The following is a 23,669-nucleotide window of genomic DNA, read 5'->3' as shown; positions in this document are numbered from 1 at the left end:
TCAGTCTGCCATCATCTGCCATGACCCATGATGTCTGCTGTAAACGTGAAATTGCATAATAACAAAGTTAGTGAATTACCGTTGCTTACTTTTGACTTTGCTCTGGAACAAGTTTTGATATAAAATCAAATTAACACAACAACACATCACAATAAGTAATAACCAAGATTCTTACAGATCTTTTATTCATGATGTCATTTTAGCCTTCAAGCCACTGTTGCACTTTAAACATAACCTTGAGTCAAAATTATCACAAATTTTGCGAGAAGTGGCGCAGCGGGTAAGTGGCGCGCGTTGTGAGAGGGGGGTATGCATCTTTTTTGTTAATTTTGATCTTTTCTTAGAACGGGTGAACGTAATGTGGGCTAAATCCATGTGCCTGAACTCCATGAAAAATTGGTTAAATAACACATTGAATTTTTCAGTTCTGGCCTTTATTGAATTACAGTATGACTGCTACTTCCAGCATTGGCATCAGCATCATGATCACACGCCTTGACCTTGCCTAAATCAACATATCTCCATCATCTGTGTGGGTGATTTGGGCAATTTTAGGGAAATTTGATACTCCTTCTTAATTGCTCAGTTGTCAAACAATGGCGATAATGCTGAATTTTATTCGGTTTCATGAATCTGAGCCAGACAGGAAAAAAATATGTACACAATGCCGAGGCCCTGTTTCACCGGTGATAGCAGCACGCTGTTATTCCATTTTGCAAGCTGACGTCACACTTCTGGTAGTGTTGGAGGAATAGGCTTGTTGACATCTCCATGGAAACCCAATTTGACACGTATAATAGCAGCGTGCTGCCATGGATGAAGTATTCCTGGATAGGACACTCCCTATTCCCCAACACTAGCGCCGGCGAACAAGCGGCCGCCCTGGTGGCGGAGCTCCGAAACATCTGCGGCGAGTGCGCCGGCGGCCGCCGCACCGGCTTGCGTGCTAAAAACGCGGTAATGGAGGGCGAAATTAGCGAACTTTAGCTGATAAGACACAATTTCAGACACTTTAAACATAATTTTTAGTCCTTTCTTATAATTATTATGGCTCCATTTAGTCACTATCACTTACGGAATCATTACCTGATGCCCATAAACTGAGCCGGTATTCTTGACTTCCCGATGCAATTTATCATCAAATATAATCGTTCCTCGGCAGTCAAACAAGTTCCTATTGATGATTGGTACAAATATCAACTTATTTTCATGTTATCGCATAAAACTTAACTTTATTCCAACATTGGCTCTTCGGCTGTAATCACGAACCCTTACTTGTCAGCAGAATTTAAGCAACTTATTAAATCAAAACTGGGAAAAGAATATTTCCATGACATTCCTCAATTCCTGTTCTACCTGGTTCACAAAAATTTTCATCAAAATCGGTTATAGGTAAGTAATAAACGACAAAAGTATACAAAAAGACACGCTCCGCCCATAGCCCGCAATGCTAAAATGACGCCAGCGCCCTCGCCGTCGGGAAATCCGCCGCCGCCGCCGGGTGGTCGGAAAATCGGCGGAGTGTCCGATCCAGGAATACCTAATCCATGGTGCTGCTATCACTGGTGAAAGCAGGGCCCAGATCAAGATGCCTCAGAGACTTGGGGTGGTCCAGAGGTGCTGACGTAACATAGTATTTTCATTGTAGGCCTGCTCTGAAATTCAATACCGTAAAACGGGGCTATAAGGGACAGGTTTTGACTTTGACAACCTGTCATTCAAAGGTTATTGCTTACACAGGCTTCAAACTTTGTCACTTTTCAGGTCTTGACTAGGTCTGTCTTTTGGCATAATATGCATTTTATTGGTATCATAGATGTATGATTTTTTTTTATTTTTGTTGCTTGTCCCTTATAGCCCCGCACCGGGGTTTTAAGGGACGAGCACTGTTAGGGCCTTTTAAACTCTAGTAGCACCATCAAATGGGCTTTAAGGGACACAGACTATGTTTTTAAAAATGTTTACTGCTTTCCTGTGCAAAATATTTGTTTTTTAAGTGCACATACAATGGATTGGCATCCATCAAAGTTTCCAATGGAGGACGGAAAAGGTAACTTCCTTTTTCAACATAAATACCATAAAGGAAACTCAAATATGGAAACATAATAATGTGTTATTATCAAAACACAAATGATATGAGTACAACCACTTGATAATGAGGCATTCTCCTGCCATTCTGAACTCCAGAACACCATCCACCAGAAGACTGCAGAGAGTCTCTGGCAGCTCCTTGGAGCTGGAGGTGTTTGATATCAGCTCACTCATTGTATTCCTTGACCTCTTTGATTTCCATGATTCCCCTGGTGAGGTATTTGGGTTCTTGGATCTTTTGCACAATGTCTGAGAAGGGGTACACCACAGGACATCCTCTGTCCTCTCCAAGGAATGTTGGATGGCCCGGTTTTCAGGTAGCAGGTGCCTTATTGTGCCTACATGACACTTTTTGGGATCCCAAACTTCTGCTCAGCTACCCTGAAAGGCATCCCTCTGTTCACTGCATCCACAGCTTTCATGATTACATCTTTCGAATATGTTTTCCTTGTTTTAACTCCTCGCTTTGACTGGTAATGACGGTGTCCCTTAAAGCCCCGTTTTGACATCAAAATCTACCTGAAACAGAAAAAAGCGGAAATGAGGATGAGGCAAGGAGGATACATGGATGTAATTTCATGGGCATCTTCAGGATACATGTGGTCATTGACTATATCTTAGTGAAGGTCCCAGAGTCCGTGGTTGTGTTTCCACAAGCAAAGTTTTCGGGGTTACAATTTTGTTGCGAATTTGGCACTTTTTTCAAAAGCTCATAGCATGAGAACAACAACAAGCATCTTGGAAATGGTGATGTGGCATGCATGTCCAGACATCAGTGTTTCATATTGTATATCTATTTCCTTTTGTTTCTCGTTCACTGTATTACCCAGATCCCTCAAAACTTTTTCCCGAAATTTGTCCCCTATAACCCCACTGTCCCTTATAGCCCCGTTTTACGGTACCTTCATGGAATTTTGTGTCAAATTGTTGGAAGGATCTGCACAGAAAGTAAGGACTTATTTCACATTTGAGCCAAATTTAATGTACTTGCCAGTTACCACTGACCTGAGATCATACATAATATCTTTGTCATGAATGCCAAGAAGTTGGATAACCATTAACAAAAAGACTGAGTTAAAGCAACTTGAAGATAAATGCTTTACATTACAAGCTCTTCCAAATAAGATATGTAGGTCACCACTACCAGACTGGTATGTGGATACAATCCATAAATATGACACATTTGTGATTTGGGCATGCCAGGCATTGCTTGTTTAGCTTATCTTCTTCCCAATTGCCACTACTACCAGCTGTGGGCCTACAGCACAGCTGGCCAGCTGTGTTGCCAGCTACCCAGCTTCCTTGTGTCCACGTGTGCTGTGTGCTGTGCTCATCCGCCGGGGATCCTGGGCTAGCTCGGCTCTATGCTGCGGTCTTTTGCAGTGGTGTTGAATTGCAGGGCTGTCTTATGGTATATAACTCCAGGACTCGCATAACCATTGGGAGTATCGCCCGGTATAACACCAGCATGGGATCATAGACAATCATTCGGGACACTTAGCTTCGATGATCTAACTGTCCTGGATGCAAAACTTTGATGTACCTCTTCAGCCGCCTCAGTGAACCAGCTACCTCCCAGACGTGATCACATGTTACATTACACTGCCTGGACAGGTCCCTCAGGCCTAGTTATCTTATTAGTCTTCTTGAGCCCAGCAAAACCTCCCTGAAAGACAGTTCACAATGTCAGTTGCCTCACTTGGGTATGGTCACTAAAGATACTTCAGCTGTCAGCAATCAGTGTCAAGAGTATTGTATAAATACAAGTCTCACACACAACCATCCTATACTTATTACTCATTGCTATCAACAGCTGATTGATAATCACTATATATGCAGCGTAATAACTTCTGTTGCTCTGTTGATATCACTATCATACTTACATTAGTAGTGTGAATGCATCACCAATTACCTACCAATGCCTGGTATGTTTCAGTGCTCACATTTCCTGACATCGACCATTAGAAACGCTGAGTGACAACCCAAAGGGCTGTCATCTGGTGTCACCTTTACCCACTGCTGTCTGGTGCCTGCTGCACCCGCTGGATAGGTATCTGGCAACTGGCCGGCATCCTGTGACGTCATGTACACGGGCGACCTGGTGTCGGCGCTGCCGCTGCCCGACGAGCGGCCCGTCACCTCTGTGGCGGTGGTGGAGTCCGTCACCGGCTGCCCGCCGGGATTCACAGTGGTGAGCTGAGAGCATTGCGGCGGACTTGGCGCGAAGGCTATCTGATTGAGCCCTAGATCCATGATGTAACTGATAGGTAGTGTGCAGTGTTAGCCTCTGGATTATTATTCATTGTGTGTCATCAGACCACGACATGAGCTAAAGTCATCTCAAGTACCTAATACCTACAATGATTTGTGTTCCAATAAATTCTGAAGTGTAAATTTATACCAGCTGTTGGCGCTCTTTAACCTGACTGGCCTGAACCCGACAGGTGGCCAAGACCTATGACCAAGACACAGACGCTGACCTATGGAAGGATGGCTTCTGGCGGCGCGAGACGCGGTACTTGTGCCTCTCCAAGACGGAGGGCAACAGCGGCCATGTGGTGGAGGACGTGGCTATCGTGGGCGAGCGAGACATGCCGCCAGATAGGCACACACCCATCCCGCACACCACTGATACAGGTGGGTGGGAGTTGTGTCTGCCGTCTGGTGACTCAGTAGTCAGTACCAATGCTGGTAGGTGAGAGCCGCCTCCCCCATCCCACACGATGCTTATACCGGTGGGTGAGAGCCGGTGTCCCTCTTTCTGCGCGTTTCTGATTTCGGTGAGTTATGACAGTGCCCCCCCCCCCCGCTCCACATACTGCCGTTACTGGTGAGTGAGAATCCCATCCTCCTTTACACCGCTGATGCTGATAGGTGAGAGCTGCAGTGCTACCCTCATTTCTCATACTACATTCCGCATTTACCGATTCTGTTGGATAAAAGACAGGTCTTATGATTCGAGAGGTTGCAGGATCCTATGGCAGCGAATGCCATCGGTGACATCAAAATGTCCAATTTCGTGTTAAGCGCAGCTGCATGTGGGGTGTTTACTGAGATATTTGTAAAAAGAACGCGGCATTTTCTGATGCTTCAGTTAGCAGTTCCTGGCCAATGTTTATGACGATGAGAGATTAAATGAGATGAAACGAGATATGATATACTATGTGCCGCTACTCACAACTTTTTCTCTGTCCACCTCGACTACTCCTCTGCTATTGACGTGGCCTCTTTGACAATCACACTCTTCCTTCCTTTAGGAAGCCGCGCCTGGAAGAAGAAGCAGATCGTGTACAAGGTGTCTCCTGCCGAGACCGCCATCCGATTCGTGGTGGACGTGATCGTCCTGAGCCGGCAGCGCTCCAATCCCGACGGGTTCTCACTGATTGGGTAAGTAATGGTACGCTCCGATCCCGACGGGTTCTCGTTGCTCGGGTAAGTAATGGTACGCTCCGGTCCTGATGGGTTCTCGTTGCTCGGGTAAGTGGTGCTTGGTCCAGCCTCCAACCTTGACGACTCTCACTGCTTTGGTAGGTAGTAATATGACCGAACCCTGACGGGTTGCCTTGCTTGGGTAGGTACTAGGTATATAATAGAACGCTCCAACTCTGACGGGCTCTCGTTGCTCGGGTATCTTAGGATCCCACGCCTCTGAACCTGACGGAATCTCACCATAGGGACGGTTGGTTCAAACCGGTGAGAAGGAATTTTCCTTGGTCGGGTAGGTCATAATCGGTTTTACTTTGAGTCTGATCCCTACTGCTCGGTTTGGTTATGGTCTGAACTGATACTTTCCGCGGCTCCGGGATGGTTTGATCATACGACAGGAGATCATTTTTTTTTCAGACGTTTTTGTATTTCACATTACCACAGGGTACATTTCGATGACACACTAGACACTACCACTCATATGCCGTTAGTGCTTTGGTTTTGCACCAAATATTTCGCCCCATGGAACCTCGAAGTCGCTTGGGGCTAGCTTTCTCCCATTCTCGATGAGCTGGCCAAATACGCTGGATTTTGATGAAGAAGCTGGTGGAGCTACTTCTGCGTCTACGGCTGAGTCCGACTCTTCTGCCGGGCCAGACGCGCGTCCTGCGACACACCCAATGTGATGGGGACCAGCTTCAGGAGGGGCTGTGGCGAGGATAGCGGCGGAGTTTCCCCGGATGATTGCTATCGAGACTCTTTGTAGAAGCCAGGACACTTCTCTGGGGTCCTTAGTCGCCGCAGAAATCCGACCGCCGATATCCCGAAGCAGCTTTGACCCTGCTTCTCCGACTACGCCGGTAGTCTCCACTGCTACTGGAGTGAAGATGTAGCGGTCTGCAAGACTGGCGTAGCGCATGCGCTTCAGGTTCTCGGCGGCGTCTGCAGCTGCGCCGGGATCCACTGCACACTTCACCACGTGTGACTCAGCAAACGTGTCAACGCATGTGGCGTCCCATGTGAGGCTTCGACCGGCACTGAAGGGGAACGTTGTCAGTCCGTCGGGGCGCCTTCCATCTCCTCTGTCTAGCCCCACAGGTTCTAAGACCGATGGTACGCCAGCGCTTGCCAGTGCTCGTTTAATGACGTCATTTAGGGCTGCGTGCCGTGGGAAGCGACCGGCGCTCTTCTTGCATGATAGGCCGTGGTGTCCCAGCCTGTCCACAGGGCATCCACATAGCTTGCATTGGTGGGGCTCACAGATGGGCAGGCCTAGTCGGAGGGCTACCGCTATACGAATGGTCTCGTCATCAATGTACAGTCCCAGGCTGGGGATTGGAGGTGCTTGCAGCCAGGCTGCAGTATGCGGCATACAAGCAGCACCGAGACGAGCGCGATGTATCTGATTGGCTCCGGCGATCAGGCGGTTAGCGGTGACAGTTGACGCGATGTCGTCCCAGGTCTTTTGGAGGCTGGCCGCCGGGCGTTCTGGAACAGTCTCGATGCCAGTTGCAGCCATGAACTGCTCCGTGGCTGGTTGCAGTGCCGCTGGCTCAGGGCCCGTGAAGGTTGAAGGGCAGATAGATAAGACCAGCGGTGCTGCTGCGGTGAGAGACGACAAGTAGCAGGGCAGAGCGAGAGCGTGCACGGAGCGCACGCCGAGCCCGCCATGCCTCTGGGGCAGTGCAGCCTGCTCCCAGGCCTCGTCTGTCAGTGCCACGTTACCAACTTCCTGGAGCGTGAGACGAACTGTGCTGTCGATTCGGGATAGCTCTGCAGGCTCCCGATAGGCTGGCGATGAACGTAATAGATATTGCACTCGCGGGGCAGCTACGTACTTCGATAAGAAGAACAGAGCTGTGTGTCGATCGAGGAGGCGGAGTCGACTGCACAGCAGTTTGATAGTCGTGTGGGCTGCTCTGACAGAGTCGCCAAGCCCAGCCTCGTGTAGCGGTGAGCCGAGCAGTGTGAGCTGTTCAGGAGGGGTGGTTTTGATGCCGGCGAGGACTGACGAGATGGTGCTGATAACGCTCTGGCCTTCGGCTGGAGTGCCACCGATGGTGGTTAGCTCGCACTTTGATTTGTTTAGTTCTAGGCCGAGCTTTGGAAGTTCGGTACATAGAGTTCTAAGGTCTTCCTCCACTGTTTCCACTGGTCCTGCAATTGTGGCATCATCCAAGTACCAAAGGTTCAATGGAGACTTCAGGGATCGCGCGCAGCCATCCACCACCAGAGCGAAGAAGGCTGGACCCAGTGGATCACCCTGTTGGACTCCACAGCTGGACATGATGACGTGATCTCCGAAGTGGAGCGGCGATGGAGCGCTGTAGGCTTGATAGGCAAGCGGGTATACCTCTGGGCAACGAGTTCGTACCGCATTCAGCATCTGGTCTCTTCTGACCGTGTTGAAGGCATTGGATATGTCCACTTTGATAACCGCTGTCGGGACTGACACATCAGAAGTGAGCACCTCACGGGTGGCGTGGACAGCCGCCTCGCAGCCGAGGGGTGTGCCAACACCCAGCTGAACTGGTCTCAGCTCTGGGCCGATGATGCTGGCCATGTGATGGGCTGCCATGCGACTAGCTAGTCGGCGGTAGACACTACCGATAGCTATGGGTCTCAGCCCTCCATCCTTCTTCCTTAGGGCGCAGAGTGTGGCTCCGAAGAAGCTGTCCCGGGCATGATCCGGTACAGCACCTCTGAGGGTCATGTTGATAAGATTCGTGATGGATTTTAGGAGCCGTCTTCCTGGCTCGGTGGCTTCTGCCGAGGTGAGCTGCTTTAGGTGCATGGGTCGCATTCCGTCCAGACCGGCTGCAGATCCCGGTGGCATGGTCCTGATGGCAGCCTGAACCTGCTCCTCGGTGACGGTGAGGATAGGCAAGTCCGACGTGTTGGGTGCAGGAGGGAGGACCTCGTCAGCGGGCACTGGTGGATGTTTCTGTTGCAGAACACTCAAGACCTCGGGAGAAGCCTGAGTGAACTCTTCGGTAGACGTAAGGATGCGGAGAGCGCCTTTGATGTCTTTATCTGCGCATTTCCCATGGACTCTGCGAGCAACCGAATCATCACCGGTCTCGCGACCAGGCTGAGTTGACGTCATAGATGTCAGCCGTGCAGGTGGAGGACACGACTGGTGGTTAGCGTTGATGTCATTGATTTGCTGCTTGATAGCGCTGACGATGGAAGACCGTCTGCCCTTGTTGGGTGCTCGAAGAACCACAAAAGCGAAAGACAGAAATCGCGACCATGTTTCAAGGCTGGATTCTGAGAGAGCTGTGTCTATGATGGAGGATAGGGCATCTGCGACAGAGGCACGAGCTGCCTTGGGAATCCGCTTCACGACAGGACAAGAATCACGCAGTTTTGCCAGTCTTGAATGTAGTTCTGTAGGCGTAGAGCCATCGGGGGACGGTGACGGTCGTGTACCTTGTGTAATGGTATGCTGTGAGAGCTGCAATCCGAGGTTGACATGGTCTGAGCGACAGTTCCGGCAGTGCCAGACCGGCAGTGTCTGCGCTTCTTTGACCTTCAGGCCTGCGCACGCAGTGTGCCATCGCGTGCCACATGCGGAACAGAGGATGGCCGCCTTCCTGGCCGATAGGCTGGTACAGCCACCACAGCTGCCCGCAGACTGAGAGCCCAAGCTTGGAGGCCCGCTGACATCGGCTTCTGAGAAGGCGCAGGCCATGCTTTCCTTTGAGTTGTGAACGCTGTGTCTTTGGCGTATTTCCCGGACAGTCCATGAAAAGGACCATTCGTGATCATCTCTAGGTGGAGGCCGATCTGTTTGCATGTATTTATCTTCACTTGTTTCTGCCGAAGTGGCAAGTGGCAGTGCATTGAAATTAACTGATAATACGCTTTGATGATACGCACGAGAATAACCGTCAAAAATCAAGAACACGTGAAAAGTTCAGGCAGGCTAAATTATTACGTTTGGGCGCAAAATATTACATTTTTAACTGCTTATAACTATCCAACCGCTCACAGTTTTAATTAGCAGAAAGTATCTGAATGATCTACGTTAAATTACGAACATACGGTACATATTTTTACCGCATGACACATCCTATCTTAGGTAAAATACACCAAATCACGGAACACTGTCAAACACGTCTAACCCAAACCAGACTATCCGACCGACTCCGACCAGACTAACCGCAGGTTGTTTGAAAAGACAAACACTATTCGTTAGAATTGTGTTTTTCTATTGAAAAACAACCGGAGCGGTCCTTCTCCGGGCTATGTTTGCAAAGTTGGCCTGAGATTGGGGCAACTTGACTCCAGGAGATCATCCCTGCCCGGGTCTGTTATGGTCTTCACTCGCTCCTAGCCCAGGGATTGTCAGCGCTCTGGTAGGTGGCGTTGTCCAACTCCGTGGGATTTTCACTGCCCGGGTAGATGGCGGTCCCTACAGGCTTCAGCCTGGGGTCCTTGTACGGTACCAACTGAGGACGGCTCTTGAACTTGCTCATTCACTAAACTTTTGTATTTATATAAATTAAGTCCGAACCGTTTGATAGGAAGGATTCACAAGGATAGAGCCACCGCTAAGCGAAGCTTGTTGCGGAGCCCCTTAGCTCACATTGTTCCCTTAGCTGAACGGGCCAGCCGTGCGTTGTGTTCACAGCTGGGAGCTAACGATGTCCTTTTGTGTTCACAGGGAGCTGAACGGCCTCACCGTATGCTGCAAATACGGCACCAAGGCGCGGACACCGCGACGCTCGGCCCCGGCGCCGCCCCTGCCATACACGTGAGTACGACAGCAGTGTCAGCCGTGGTTGCTGTGACATCAGCTGGGGTACGCAGGCCCCCTGCACACGGGTTTGGGTCTGCGCTATCCGGTAATCGTACCTCCGCGAGGGAATAAGTTGGACAGTATACCACCTTGTTTTCCGTTCAGTATTCGTATTGTAGGATGAAGTTTGTCGCTTAAAATGCCAAAATTAACGTTCCTTCTAAAAAGTCCACTTAATCACTTCTCGCTCCATTGCTGGCGCTGCCTCGTTGACTTTTACTTAGTCATCATTCATTTCCGAGCCGGTCACCTCCCGGCCTTACTAGTGCGGCAGTAACTAACCGACCCTGACTCGTTCCCCAGGCCGTCCCCCGGCAGCAGCAGTAACGGTCTGGCGACGCCCAGCACCACGGATACACTCACTCAGGCGCACGGAGGTCAGTGCCTCTGACGGGCGGTATAATCTCGTGCGGGTCAACTTAGGGCGGTGCAGTTTCTGACAGATGCAGGGAGGTCAGCTTAGCACTGCTACTTTGATGTCTGTGTTCACTTTGTGGCCCAAGTTTGGGTGTTAAAAGGTAATATTTTCATTGAGTAATAACTGCTCGAAACTCGTTATGAAAAAGATTAACAAAGAACATACCTTGCAACCATTTCGATTGCTAGATATCGTTTTTAATATTTGAAGTGTTTGCCATGCACAATTTATTGGTCGTCATTTTAGTATTCGGTGCTTCGATAGAATGATTTCTACAACCGTCATGAAATAATATGTTTGCTGTCTGTGTCAGGCATTGAGGGAGTTCCCTTTGTGATCAACCCCAAGCTGAGCAAGTCCAAGGAGTTAAAACACTTCACTTTGAACACCAGCTCAATGACACTGGAAGAGCTGGAAAACCTGGTGAGTGGCTGGCGAGCCAAGTTTCCAGTGCCTATTTACCGTGGTTACGTCAGTTGCATTACAATTTACATTGTTTCAGATATCGTTAATTCCTCAGGGTATTATCGTCCCTTCGAAAAAAGACATAATGACTGTGGTGCGATGGTGCATTGCTTCACTTTTTTCTCTACTCAGTTGACCTTCAAGTCCGCATTCAAGCTTCTCGCCCCATCTAGATATTCGCCGTCTATCGGTAACCTCTTTCATGCTGGAAACGAGATAAGGAAACTGTTCATTTATCAATATTTATTTACATATCAGTGGGATTGTCAATATTAAAATGATCAAACTCTGATTGAATGAAACCGTATGGAATTCCCCCCCCCCCCCCGACAGGCTTTAAATGTTGAGGTTGCAGGTGGATGTTCTATGGCACGTTACCTAGGAACACGCCGCCTTGCCCTTTTCCTCTGAAAGGGTTGGCAGTGTAAGGGCTTCGAGACATTGTTGGATCTCCTATCCGATTGGCGTTTGTAGACTAGGGTCGACTAGATCTCGTCCCATATTTGCTGGCGACTTTTATATTCAGGAGTTAGGGTGTCGTCAAACACACCAAAAATAATTTCCTTCAGCGAATTGTGCATGTTTCTAATCGTGTCTATCCATTGGCAGACCAACTACGATTTCACGACGGAGTACGCGACATTGCAGTAGGCTCTCCCGACACCTGTGACCCCGCCCGCCGCTGTCCAGTCGTCTCCTCTGCAGCACCAGCCGGTCAGACACTGGAGTCTGTCGCGCGTGCGAGTATATTGTACGGCAGCACGCGACATGTGTGATATATACACAACAATTGGGGGCGAGACGGTACGACGAGACAGTCGGCACGAAGCGGCGCAATCCGCGTACACTGCATACTCACCGTCTTTGGCACGGAGTTGACATTCGGAAGCGACAGTAACCACTGATGGCAGGCGCTAGACGATGCGTCGGGCGCGTGCACCGATGGCCCCACCGTAATGCGTGTAAATGCCTCGAATCTGTACACAGGCCTCGCAGGCACACTAAGCACGGACAAATGCCATTGATAAACGGATAAAATAGCGTAGACAAGAGCAGCAAAATGGAAAACTATCGTCTCGAAGACGGGGCAGGATTGCGAGACGCGCGCCGAGCGTCCGCCGGGGAGGGTGTGACGCGCTTTCACGTCACCGCCATCGCGCGAGCACGCGGGTGACGCTTTGTCCAGGACGCCAAGATGTATGACGTGCGTCAGGCTGGACCCGATATGATGTGTGATCTTGTGATGATATATGCCAATATACTACGATGAGCGGTCCGGCGTGTCTTCCCGAGCCCGCGGCGTCTCGCTGGCGGTTCGACTCCACCCCGGCGGTGGTAAGGACGATCACCGACCCGTCCTCACCCACCCACCACCGGGCGGAGCCGCAGCTGCCCCTGTCTTCTCACTGGCCACGGCCGGCCGGCGCGCCGTACACGACTAGATGGGCTCTGACAACGGGTGACACCGGCGTCCCTAGCTGAGCGTGGTGCTGCCGTCCCGCGCCACGAACAGCTGCAGGCCGGATGACGCTGTAAAGAGACAGACGGATAAACGTTAGAAACGACAGTCGTAACAGTCAGTGGATAGTACGATACACACACAGTATAGGGCGGACAGGACTGCGCACAGACAGACGAGCAAGCGTCAGAAACGGCAATCGTCGACGGACACGCTGGGAACACGGCGGGGTGAACACACGATCCGAACGGAACAGACGGAAATCGCATGGGTTTACGCCGTATTTATAACCGGACACGGCAAATATCCAAGAGTCATAATGCAGTTTAGGCATCAATAAATCTGCCAGCACCCCACCCACGCACTAGGCATGCACCGAGCGATAACAGGGGACGGGGCAGCCCTAATCTATTGCCACACGCGAGCACTTTGGGTGGCCGTCGCCTCTATCCGAAACCAGCTGGGTGGCTGATTCACTCTGTCACCACGGCGCCGTGATAAGGTCAATGGTCCATAAAACAGTCACCAAGAGAGCCACATGGACAGGCGTGAGAGCGTCCCACGTGCCAGAGCCTGACAATCTCCCGTCCCAGGGCGTCCTATGTCCCCAGCTCATGCCTGGCAGCATCCAATGTTCGTGGAAGATTGGCGGTGGGTGATATAGTAGGCAGCGCTGCGCGGTCCCCATCCCGTCGGCGACCCAAATCACGGGTTTACGAGCGACTCTCAGGTCACAGCGCAGTGAGTCTCCAGCCGGAGTTCATGCAGGGATTGCAACAGTTGGTAACACGAGGACAAGTTGACAAATACATCTTGTTTGGTAGGCGGCAGACCAACGACAATACGCCACAATGAGGACAACGTCGGGACACGAAAGCACCACCTGTCTCTGATTAGGATTGGTTTACATATGCTGATGTAGGGTTCATCAATTCAGGCTCGCCTCGGGGATCCCGCAAGGCCGAAATCGCATATCGCAGAGCTACTATTCAGTGAAAATATGCAGTTGCAGTCGCGTAAGATGTGTTGCCAAGGATGCTCGCATAATGTGGAAAACATACTACGCAGTACGCTGCGACCTCATTCCAACACTATCGCTAAAAATACCATATTCAATTATGCGACTTCGTTATTTGAAATGATATCGACGCCATTGCGCAGCTCGTCTCGTTTTTTGGTCAGTGCAATGCCCCTAAAGTCGGTAATGGGTCCTATCGATTGGATGTCGCAGTTATCTACCCTTTCTTGCGGCTCTCCCTCGTAATTCAACTTCAAGGTGGCCCGAGTAGAGGTTGATATATCTCTTCAAGGTGTAGGCGTGACTGCTGGGGTCAGTATGTAGCCCCCTACGTCGGTGTTTAGTCTCTGAGGTTAGTGTCTATCCGCCAGGTCGGCGTACCATTTCCTGACCTTCCCACCCTTCCCCCAGCACTCATCCTCTGCGTGGTCCGAGTTGAGGTCGGTGACAAACCCCCAAGGCAGGTGTCCAGCCCCCTGGGTCAGCGTCCCCTTCCCCAGCTCACCCTCTGCGTGGTCCGAGTTGAGGTCGGTGTTTCGTCCCCCCCCCCCCAGGCATGTGCCCAGCCCCCTGGGTCAGCGTCCCCTTCCCACAGCTCACCCTCTGCGTGGTCCGAGTTGAGGTCGGTGTTCTGTAGCAGGTCGTTAATGACGTCCTCTGGGTTGACCCGGGTCGCGTCGAACCGGCAGCTGGCCGCCGCCTCTTTCTTGCGCCGCTCGCTGGTCGCCGGCCGCTCCATCGAGTTGTAGTCGGAGAATGCCGAGCCGCTACTGGCGTTCCTGAAGGGAATAGAGTGGGCAGTCAGGTGGACATTCCTGTCGAAAGGATGAAGACGGTTAGGGGTGGTGTGTTGGTGAGACTGAAACGGCTGGAAGCTGGGTGTTGGTGGCCAGCCGAACCGGGAAAAGATGGCGCTGCCGCTCTTTACGAAGCGTTTGGGAATCTATCAAGCTTGCGCTATGGCAGGTATGCAAGTTATCCGTCTCAACTACTGCTGCATTTTTGATCGTCCAGTTACTAAGTCAAAAGCTTGTGTCTAAGCTCTACCACGTACGAGCGATTCAAGGCTTACCAATCAGCGCTGCGTGCTTACATAATATGTGACGCCGGTTGGCTAAATCTCTCGCAGCAACTGTTATCGTTCTACCCTGACAGTCACCACTCTGAGATCGGCTCGGACGAATGTCCTGAGCACCTGAGCCGCTGTCACGTTCGACAATGTGAAGCGCGCCCTGTGTCTGGGTGCCATATCACTGGAGATTGGTCAATCGGCCACGCCGCGGGTAATTGAGGTCACGGGGAGTGTCGTCGCGTCGCGGACAGTCCACCCCTTAGATTCATGAGCTGAACAGCGACCGGTCAGCAACAGGGCGACCTGGCGGCTGACACTTAAAGAAAGCCTGATGCTTCACAATTAAGCGTATTCGCTACGTGCGCACTGCGCAATGCCTGCGATTAAATAGCAACTTAAGCAGTAAGAACCGAGTGCTAATGGAAGCGCGTAGCCCCGACTTCGAGTCAGCACTGGGGAACGACACGCTGATCCTATGCTTAATACCTCTGAATAACATAGTGCCGCACTCCCTGGCGTGATAGTAGCAGGACTCCATCTCAGGGCCGGAATAAAACTAGTGGTGCTTCGCGACTCCATGAATACACAATCAAACCGACATTAGCGTTGGTAATTCGGATTTGTTACGTAAACACAAGGGGTCAAAATGCTAACCATGAGCCAGCCCCACTTCACAGGACTAGGTACCCAGAGCTTCCTGTGCGGCCGCCCGCTCGCTACCCCACGCTCGCATGGCTTACTGAGCATCACAGCTCCATGGCCCCGGCTCCGTCTGCCGCGCCATTAAAGGTCCCCACCCACCAGTTGCTTCAAAGGTCTAACTGCAGCCGACACGCCACATGTGGCCCCTCCATCGTGTAACGAGACAGCCTTGAACTAACGCCGTCCGGCAAACGCCAGGGTTGTGTGCGGGAAGGGTCGCTTCACAGACGCTCGGTGGGTATCTTTGTGCGATAGTCGTGGGGGTATTTTAGGAGCTACACGCTCGTATCTCTACGGATATACTCGCATGAAGTTCATCGTAAAAACAATATACAGTGTTTTGTGTAGCTTCTAACAGGACGAAAATAAACCTTCATTGACATTTGACCAGGGTCGCACAACATGCCATACATTCCTATTTTCGTCGACAGGTTGCGCAAGTCCGGACGCACACGTCCCATAATGCTGTCACTACCCAGCGGAGCACACAAACAGCCCCCAACTGGGGCGTGCATCGCTGTGTTTAGGGTCTGTCCCCGGGGAGGGACGTGGGTCCCTGTATTTCGGGCCTGTCCCCACTGTCCCCTGGGTGTGGCGTGGGTCGCTGTCTTTAGGACCAGGGGACACGACGTGGGTCCCTGTATATCGGGCCTACCCCCTACTGCTCCCGAGGTGCGGCGTAGGCCGCCGGGTTCCCAGCCGCGTCACAAGTGTGGGCGGTCGTGGAGTGGGGGTGGGCCGTCGGCCGGTGGCTATTTCGGGGCCGCCGGATGGGCCCGACCGACAGATCTGACGTGGCAGCCACAGACAGCCGGCGGGCGCTCCCACGGACCGGCGGCGCAGTCAGCGTTCCCGGTCCGTCATCGGACACCGTCAGCGCCGTCATCAGCGCCGTCAGCACAGACGGTGAGCCGCGGGGCACCGGACGTCACCAGCCCGGTGACCTATCCTGGTGACCTATCGACCGGTGACGGGGACAGCCGGGCCCTGACATTCACATGGCTAACGAAGGCGGGCGTCGAGCACCGGTGTAGGCCGCAGCGGCGGCATTAGAACAGCGACAGGCTGCCGAACGCGATAGAGTGACGATAGGCCAGCGGTTTGTGACAGATTATTAGACGCCCGACATTTGATGGATTTGACCATTATAACCGGATTATCACGACCCGCAATCTAACAAGTCACTAGGAAGTGTCAGGCGCGATAATGCGCTGTGGGGGAGGCGCCATAGGAGAGCCGTGACGGGAGCGAATTTGGAGATGTGTAGGAGGGGGGGGGGGGGGGGGGGGGGGAGGGAGTTTTCCATACCTGAGGTGTCCAAGCTCGGAGCCGCTGCTCTGCCGGCTATGTGACGGCTGCGAGGCCAGGCTTCCGTACCCCGACTGGCTGCTCGAGTTCCGTGAGTGGCCCGGCAGGCCAGCCTCCGAGGTAGTCTCCAGATCGGTCACAATGCCCGCTCCGTCACCTGAGGGACACACAAAAACGTGGTGAGAACGAGACAAAACCAACACGAAACACGGATACACATAGCACGACGGAGGCCAGGTCACAGCCCACCAGCACGGCGCAGCTATTGCCGTCAGTCGAGCGGCGATGTTGAATGGGGCGCCATCCGTCCGCCCGTTAAATGAGACGAACTATAGCACTACTCAGCCACATCCAGCGTGAAATATGGCGTAACTCGCCGCCTGGCAACACACCCAGCTAGATGAGGCAGCTGCGGATGTGCTTTGGTAAAACAGATGACTGGAGCGAGCCGCCCGGGCAAGCCACACGATGAACACACAGCAAAACACGTGCCGCTCGGCTGACTGCAATACACAGAACTGGACGCCTCGTGAGATTGACCCGTCGACGATGGGTCACAGTGTCAGTTTATAAATAAAGAACTCTACGAGTCAGTGGGGCTCCTGAGTCATAGGGTATCTATCGTACATTTCCGGACCATGGAGTTCATCCCTCTGAGACACCCGACATGGCACAAGAGGCCAGCGTGCACCCTACTGAAACATACACACATCCCGTCCCAGATCTCAGCAGCTGCGGGCTCAGAAGGTCCCAGGCTTCGCTCATGCTCTCACCTCACTGAGCAACAATAACAAACCACTGCGTTTTCATAACAAACACACCCGCATCTGCCAATCTCCCCGCCTCCCTCAGAGGGACGGCAGCGTTCCAGGAACAGTATGCACGCACGGCGCTGCCAGCGGCGCCGGGCTGGCCGACCTCGCGCTGACACCCCTCCCCCCCCCTCCACTGCGCGGCTCTGGTCACTGACCGACCTCGGCTTTTGCATCTCCTGTCCGATCGCCGAAGGCCACCCAGGCTCTAGTGATAGCCCGTGGACCCTCACCGCTTGGTGATATGGTGATCGTTCGCCGTACAGAGCCGAGCAAACCTCAGATGGATCTCCGATCTGCGCAGAGCTGCGCCACACCGACCGCCGCAATCCGTCACCGGGGTACGGAGCGCAGTGTGCGGACTGTGGCTATGCAGCAGCGGTCAGCTGACCGGTATCCGATGACGCGGCGGCCGCCGAGCGCGCTTCGCATGGCGCCGGTACCGGCCACCCGATCTGGCCCGGTGCACCACTCGACCGGCTCGATACGCCGCTCGGTTGGCTCGAAGCCTCGACTCGAATGGTGGGCTAGTGCAAACACGGCCAGTCTGCCTGCCCCATTTGGCGCCGGACTTGCCAGTAACCAGTATTCAGTAATTACGGATCAGCCTCCATTTCGAGCTACGGATCTACGCTGAGTACTGAGCTGGTCAGACTACTCTGGCAAAGTCTAACCAGTCCCGAGGCGCTACGCAGCATCACCAAAACAGCGCAGAATTTCGCCCGCATCTACCATCCAGCCTCCTCTGCAAGCGACCATGCACGTCCTCGACTGGCTCTGTCCGCTCCCGGTTCCTGTTCCGCCCCCTCCCCTCCCCTCCCGGGGGTGACCCGTCCCCATGGTCACCACTCGACAATGGTTCGGTTCGGTGACGTGACATTTGCTGCTAGTGCTGTCGGCGTCCGGCGGAGATCCGGGATTGAGCGGCGCGCGTCAGAGCGAGCAGCCAGCCACGCCCGGTTCGTCACGCTCGGGCGGACCGCGTGCGCACTGAGCGCGGAGAGCGAGCGATTACGGTCGAAGCGGTGTTCAGAGGTTGCTGCTCTACCAGTCCTGGCGTATAGGCGGTCTAAGAGCTGCCCGCTGCAACGGGTAGGCTCACAAATGTCAGAATTCGCAGTATGGGATTATACTGTAGTGCGCTGCAGCGGCTCCCAGATACGTTGGTAATGCCACCCAAAGACATTCACCATGCCCTTTCGATATTCCCTACGACGGGATCCCTAGCGCCGGGTCCCTAGGACCGTGCTACCTCGGACAGACTCCCCAAGCCCGTGTCGAGGCGGCCCGACCGACCACGCCGCGAGATTCCGAGCTGCACGATCTGCACCAAACTGGTTCTCTCACACTAATTAAGATCAAGTATGCAATTAGCCCGCGGCAACACCGCGACTATCTCACAAGTCGGACAAATTCCAGCGACCGAAGCCGGTCGCGTCTTTATCGGACGGCCTCAATGGAGACCCGGTATCAATTCTCGGCGAGATTATACTCCTAAAACCTGGCCACTGACCGGTCGACGAAGGACAGCATAAAAATGGAGGTCGGCCGACGTATAACCGGTTATTTTAGTAGAGTCGCGCGATAAAAACGTCCCTTGAGCCGGTCTGACAGCGACTGTGTGGTGCGACGGTCGGTCGACGATCAGCTCAGTTTTGGCGGACGGACACACGACTCGTGTCACCCGAAAGCGGACAGCGGACAACCGACAGCGCAGCAGACATAGGACAGAGGACAGCGGACAGAGGGAAGCGCACAGCGGCGCCGCCTGGCTCGCGTCAGGGCTGAGAGTGACCGATGGCAGCTCTTCGGCCACTGTCCACCGGTCATGTGGCTGGCTGCGTGCCGATCGTGACACGTCACAGTGACACCGCCGTCCGAGAGCGTCACGTCACCGGTCACATGCAGCACGTCCGAGAGAGGGAGAGAGGGGTACACTGACCTCTGGCCTGGTCGGAGGGAGGCGCGCGGCCCGCCTCCCCCGGGGTGGATGCTTCTGATGCTAGGTCACCCGACTCGCCGGGTAGGTGATGAGCTGATCGAGGTGTTAGCCTGCCGACAGAGAGGGAGGTGGTCACAGAGAGCTCATACAACGCACGGAGGAAGGCCGATAGAGGGGCGGAGTATTCTGCAAAAAGACAGAAGAGCGCTCGTATACACAAAAAGGGAGTGTCAACGCAGTGCCAGAGTGAGCGACTGAACGACCTGACATAACGATCCATGAGAAGCCCATCGTCATAAGCAAACGTCATCTGATCACATCACGCATCAGTAATTATCACACATCCCGTCATACAACCACAACACGCTCAGAGGTCACTGTCAGACGCCGTCACCGACCAACCATCCATTCCGTCCTAACCGGACTGGGGACAAAACATACAGCGTCGGCTCTCAGAGACCGGACCTCGGGCCGACAAAAAGACCCCCGACGGGCCCGGAGAGACCGCACGGTGGCTCGGCATGTCATCGACACTGCTGTTGGACAGCGCTACTGGCGGCCGGACGACCCATGGTGATACGGTAGGTCCACAGGGACGGGAGGTTAGGTAGGCTCACAAAGAAGGCTGACCGGAGGGGCTCACGGAAAAAGAGACACGACAGGTTCAAGCAGAAACTAGTGGTCCACAGAGACAGAATGCAATACCGAGTAGCAAGAGACAGGGGCACGGTGGACTTACAGACGGAGACCCCATGAGCCCACGTATCGACGGGAGGAGGCTGGGTAACACAGACGGAAAGTTGATAGAGATGGGAGACATGGCTACATATCTCACACAGACGGGAGATGCGGAAAGCCGGCACAGCTGCAGAACCAAATGCGATGAGAGGCGATTGACCCCACCAACTACAAGACGGATAGACAGCTTCCTGTACTAAGCTATCGCAATGTCGTGCAAAACAAAGAGCTTGCCGAAATAATAAATAAATTTTGCGGACATAAACAAATTTTGGCATTGCAACCACAAAGCAACCAGCGATAAGCTATGGAATAGAGACAGCAATTGTCGACATCACCATGCCTACCACGGTTCTTCAAAGGACCACGGAAAAACGGGAACAAAAACAAGTCACGGAATTAGGGATTGGCAGGCAAGACATGCACGTCAAACAGTGTCTATGACTGATGTCTAGTAACCCTATCATAGCGGTAAATCGAACAGCGACTGTACCATGCAAGCGACAGTGAATAAAGTGAACGTCTTGTGAGCGCCAGTCGAGGACAGGCTAGCATTAGCCGGTACTAGGCACGTAACCGGACTTTTTCACGGTGCCGACCGCTGCCTGACGAGTTATTGCAGGCGAGAAGATGCCTCGAACACGTTTATTACCATAGCGCGCCCATGGTCGACGTAAAAATTATGCGAAATTGCATATACATGTGCCTGTTCACCGGCCAGAACCTACGTCCTTGGCCAGTGCCAAGGAAATCGGGCGATGGGCTAGGTTGGTATCTGGAAAAATTTGCCCGATGCTTGCACGGGGACTGAGGCGCGCGTGCCAGTAATGTTATCACGGACAAATCGACAGTTGGTCGTAGCGTGAACACAGGGCGTGGTGTGGCGACAGGCCACCGCGACACGTAATAATCAGTTCACAGCGGTGCCACCCGAACAGACGGACTGGAGCCGGGACTGGCAGGGGGCACTGACAGCCACGGCAGCACTGGGTGTGACACGAACCGGTCCACTGTAAACACAGCCGGCACGGCTGGCCACGCGGGAGGCCACAACTGGACAGAGTTGATCAACACTGGTCAGCAACCGGTGCCCGAAATGGTCACCGGGAGTTTACAACATAGGAGCTGACCTGTGGTCGGTGGAGTAATTGGATTGCATCAAACTGGTGAAAATAATTAGGACTAGAGATCAATGCATTCACTCATATAAAACTATAAATTCTAGCCATGGATGCCAACAAGAATATGTAACCATCTAGCAGCATCAGTCACCACATGAGCCTGAATAGTGTTATGACTCGAATCACTTGAACTCCTAGCTCCGTGCCTGACTGATCTCCGAAGCCCAAAAGCCTAGCCATGTTCCGGCAACGTGCTCTCGCATCCATTCTCGCTCCATTCTTTAGGCTCACTTCTCACCCGTCCTAAAATCGCGGGCGGCCTTCGTGCCTAACCACCCGTACCCCGTATTTTCCATCACATGTTCGCAGTAACTTTGTCTCGACATCAGTATGCAGTGCAGGTTCAGATCGCCATCCACCATTCTGACTCGCGGCAGTGAATGTGACTGTGGCTGGAGTGAGCCACAGTGCCGGGCCACCGCGTTCGCGATAGGCCGCGTCTGGGACTCTGGTTATCACTGAAACGTGAGTTTGTGACGGCCTCTTACCTGTGTCGATCACTTGTGGATGGTCGCACTAGTTAACAAATAGCAGAAACACCACGCTACGGCAGCTTAACAGGCGCAGGTACCGCCACGTCGACAGCAAAGACGGAAGCTTACGACCCTGTCGGTTATCATAAGCCTGCTGTATCGATACGGTACCAAAACCGCAAAATTGTACCCATACACCGCCTGAGGTTTGGTGGATTCCGTATGTCGCCAGTGGTTTTGGTCTGTGTCGCGGTGGATGGCCGTTGACCCACCCTCTGTCCACCGCGGCTGGTCCGAGTCATGACTCTGACCGGGACTGGAGAGGGGATAGGAGTCACGACTGACCGCTGACCACGAGAGTAGGTACGCTGACCTCAGCAATCAGCGGTCAGCGCAGCGGTCAGCGAGACGACGAAACATCGACTCTCAACCATCAAGCCGCCGTGGTCAGCTCCAGCATCCGTGTGCCACACCGCTCGCTGAACCAAAGACGATGAGAAGACGCCCGGTTCCCACCCTACTAACATGACCGAGACACGGCGGCGGGTCGGGGCCGGGCGCCCTGTGAGGTCGACTCGCCCACCGAGCGATAACCGAGCGGTCGCAGGGCACCTGCCGCAGGTCTCGGGTGGCTCGGCGTGGCTGGATCTAGGCCGTCGGAGCGGGCGTATTGGCCGTGTCGGCCAGCTGGCCCCCTGCCCAGCGGCTCCAGGCCACGGCGACCGGGCCCGCGAGCGCCAGTGACCCAGTGCCAGCTGGCCGGGCTGCACCAACACCAACACGGCCGCCGCGCGGACGCCGCAGGCAAAACAGCCGCGCCGGGCGTCCGTCACCACCGGCAGAGGTCAACCCCGTCCCCTACCCTGCTGGCAGGTCGGCCCGCTGCCGACGTGGCGACGGTGCGGCGGAGTGACAGCGCCGCAGCCCGCTCTTATGAGCCGTCGGCAGTTAATCACAAATGCGTGAGCCTGCACGCAGCCGTGCAAAGGCCGCACGCCTACGCACGTCCGGCCCGAACCAAGACCGAGTGGCTGCAGCACCGCACCGGTACCAGTACACGCACAAGTACCGGCAGCACGGCATAGAACAGCGAGACAGAATATCTAAAACACAGCTGACAACACAGTACCGGTATCGGCGCCAGCGAAGACGGAGGGGAAGGGTTATGTCCGTGTCGGGGTGTGCCGCTAACGGACCGTCCGACGGGGAAAACTGGAGCTGACGGTCCTCGGTGGTCGCGCCCGCCGCCGGTACAGAGCCGGTGTTTCCCGTTCAGAAGGCCGACTCATCGCAGGACGATGCGACGAGGACTGACCGACGAATGTTGGTGGAAAGATCGGTAGAACCATGGCCAGGACCAGCCGATGAATATTTGTAGAACAGATCGGCGAGACTACGGCCACAGTGCTGAATGAGTCTGAGCAGACGGTGCTCGGAATTCTGCTCTAAACAAGACCCGTGAGAGACGGCCAGGGATGTCCGGTTTGGGTGTAACTATACTGCGGAAGGGATTGGAGTCGCAAATACGATAAACAAACACTCATTCACTAGTGTTCCCAATACCGTCCGGTTCATGTGATTCACGAAGCGCAAGGAAGTAGCATCACCGAACACGAAACAGGCTTTCGACTGATTTAAGTTATAAACGAAAGTTGACGGTATACTATCAACACTTCTCTTTTCACTTTTTCAATTTATTGTACTGCAATAAATTGCTACTAAAAACTACTTACTGAAAACGTTAATCACAGCAGTTGCAA

The 23,669-nt window shown here is 53.3% G+C and overlaps 2 protein-coding genes across 5 annotated transcripts in view; one reads left to right on the top strand and one right to left on the bottom strand.

The window, feature by feature from the left end:
- Positions 1-7: 7 nt before the first annotated feature.
- LOC122370055 (multivesicular body subunit 12B-like) lies at positions 8-12,478 on the top strand. 3 transcript variants are annotated; one of them, XM_043345316.1, is made up of 8 exons: positions 8-280; positions 4,028-4,282; positions 4,536-4,728; positions 5,349-5,478; positions 10,187-10,276; positions 10,625-10,698; positions 11,053-11,162; positions 11,814-12,478. In XM_043345316.1, the coding sequence occupies exons 2-8, from the start codon at positions 4,175-4,177 to the stop codon at positions 11,853-11,855; spliced, it is 747 nt and encodes a 248-aa protein (XP_043201251.1). In that variant the 5' UTR covers positions 8-280; positions 4,028-4,174; the 3' UTR covers positions 11,856-12,478. The 3 variants fall into 3 exon arrangements, with proteins under 3 accessions (XP_043201251.1, XP_043201250.1, XP_043201249.1); XM_043345315.1 differs by having other exon boundaries at positions 266-307; XM_043345314.1 differs by lacking the exon at positions 8-280 and adding an exon at positions 337-532.
- The window catches only part of LOC122370054 (protein FAM102A-like), a 37,683-nt gene continuing 25,946 nt past the window's right edge, over positions 11,933-23,669 (bottom strand). For both annotated transcript variants that reach the window (XM_043345311.1, XM_043345312.1), the window contains exons 5-8: positions 19,518-19,627; positions 16,764-16,920; positions 14,282-14,460; positions 11,933-12,734 (exon numbers count right to left, since the gene is read on the bottom strand). In XM_043345311.1, coding sequence (XP_043201246.1) covers positions 12,679-12,734; positions 14,282-14,460; positions 16,764-16,920; positions 19,518-19,627 — 502 coding nt within the window. In that variant the 3' untranslated portion in view covers positions 11,933-12,678. The remainder of the gene's footprint in view (positions 12,735-14,281; positions 14,461-16,763; positions 16,921-19,517; positions 19,628-23,669) is intronic.

This window comes from Amphibalanus amphitrite, unplaced genomic scaffold (genome assembly GCF_019059575.1).
Source record: "Amphibalanus amphitrite isolate SeventyFive unplaced genomic scaffold, NRLGWU_Aamphi_draft 001093F_arrow, whole genome shotgun sequence".
Taxonomy (NCBI): domain Eukaryota; kingdom Metazoa; phylum Arthropoda; class Thecostraca; order Balanomorpha; family Balanidae; genus Amphibalanus; species Amphibalanus amphitrite.
The sequence above is the reverse complement of the archived record's forward strand: the minus strand, read 5'-3'. Positions and strand labels throughout refer to the sequence as shown.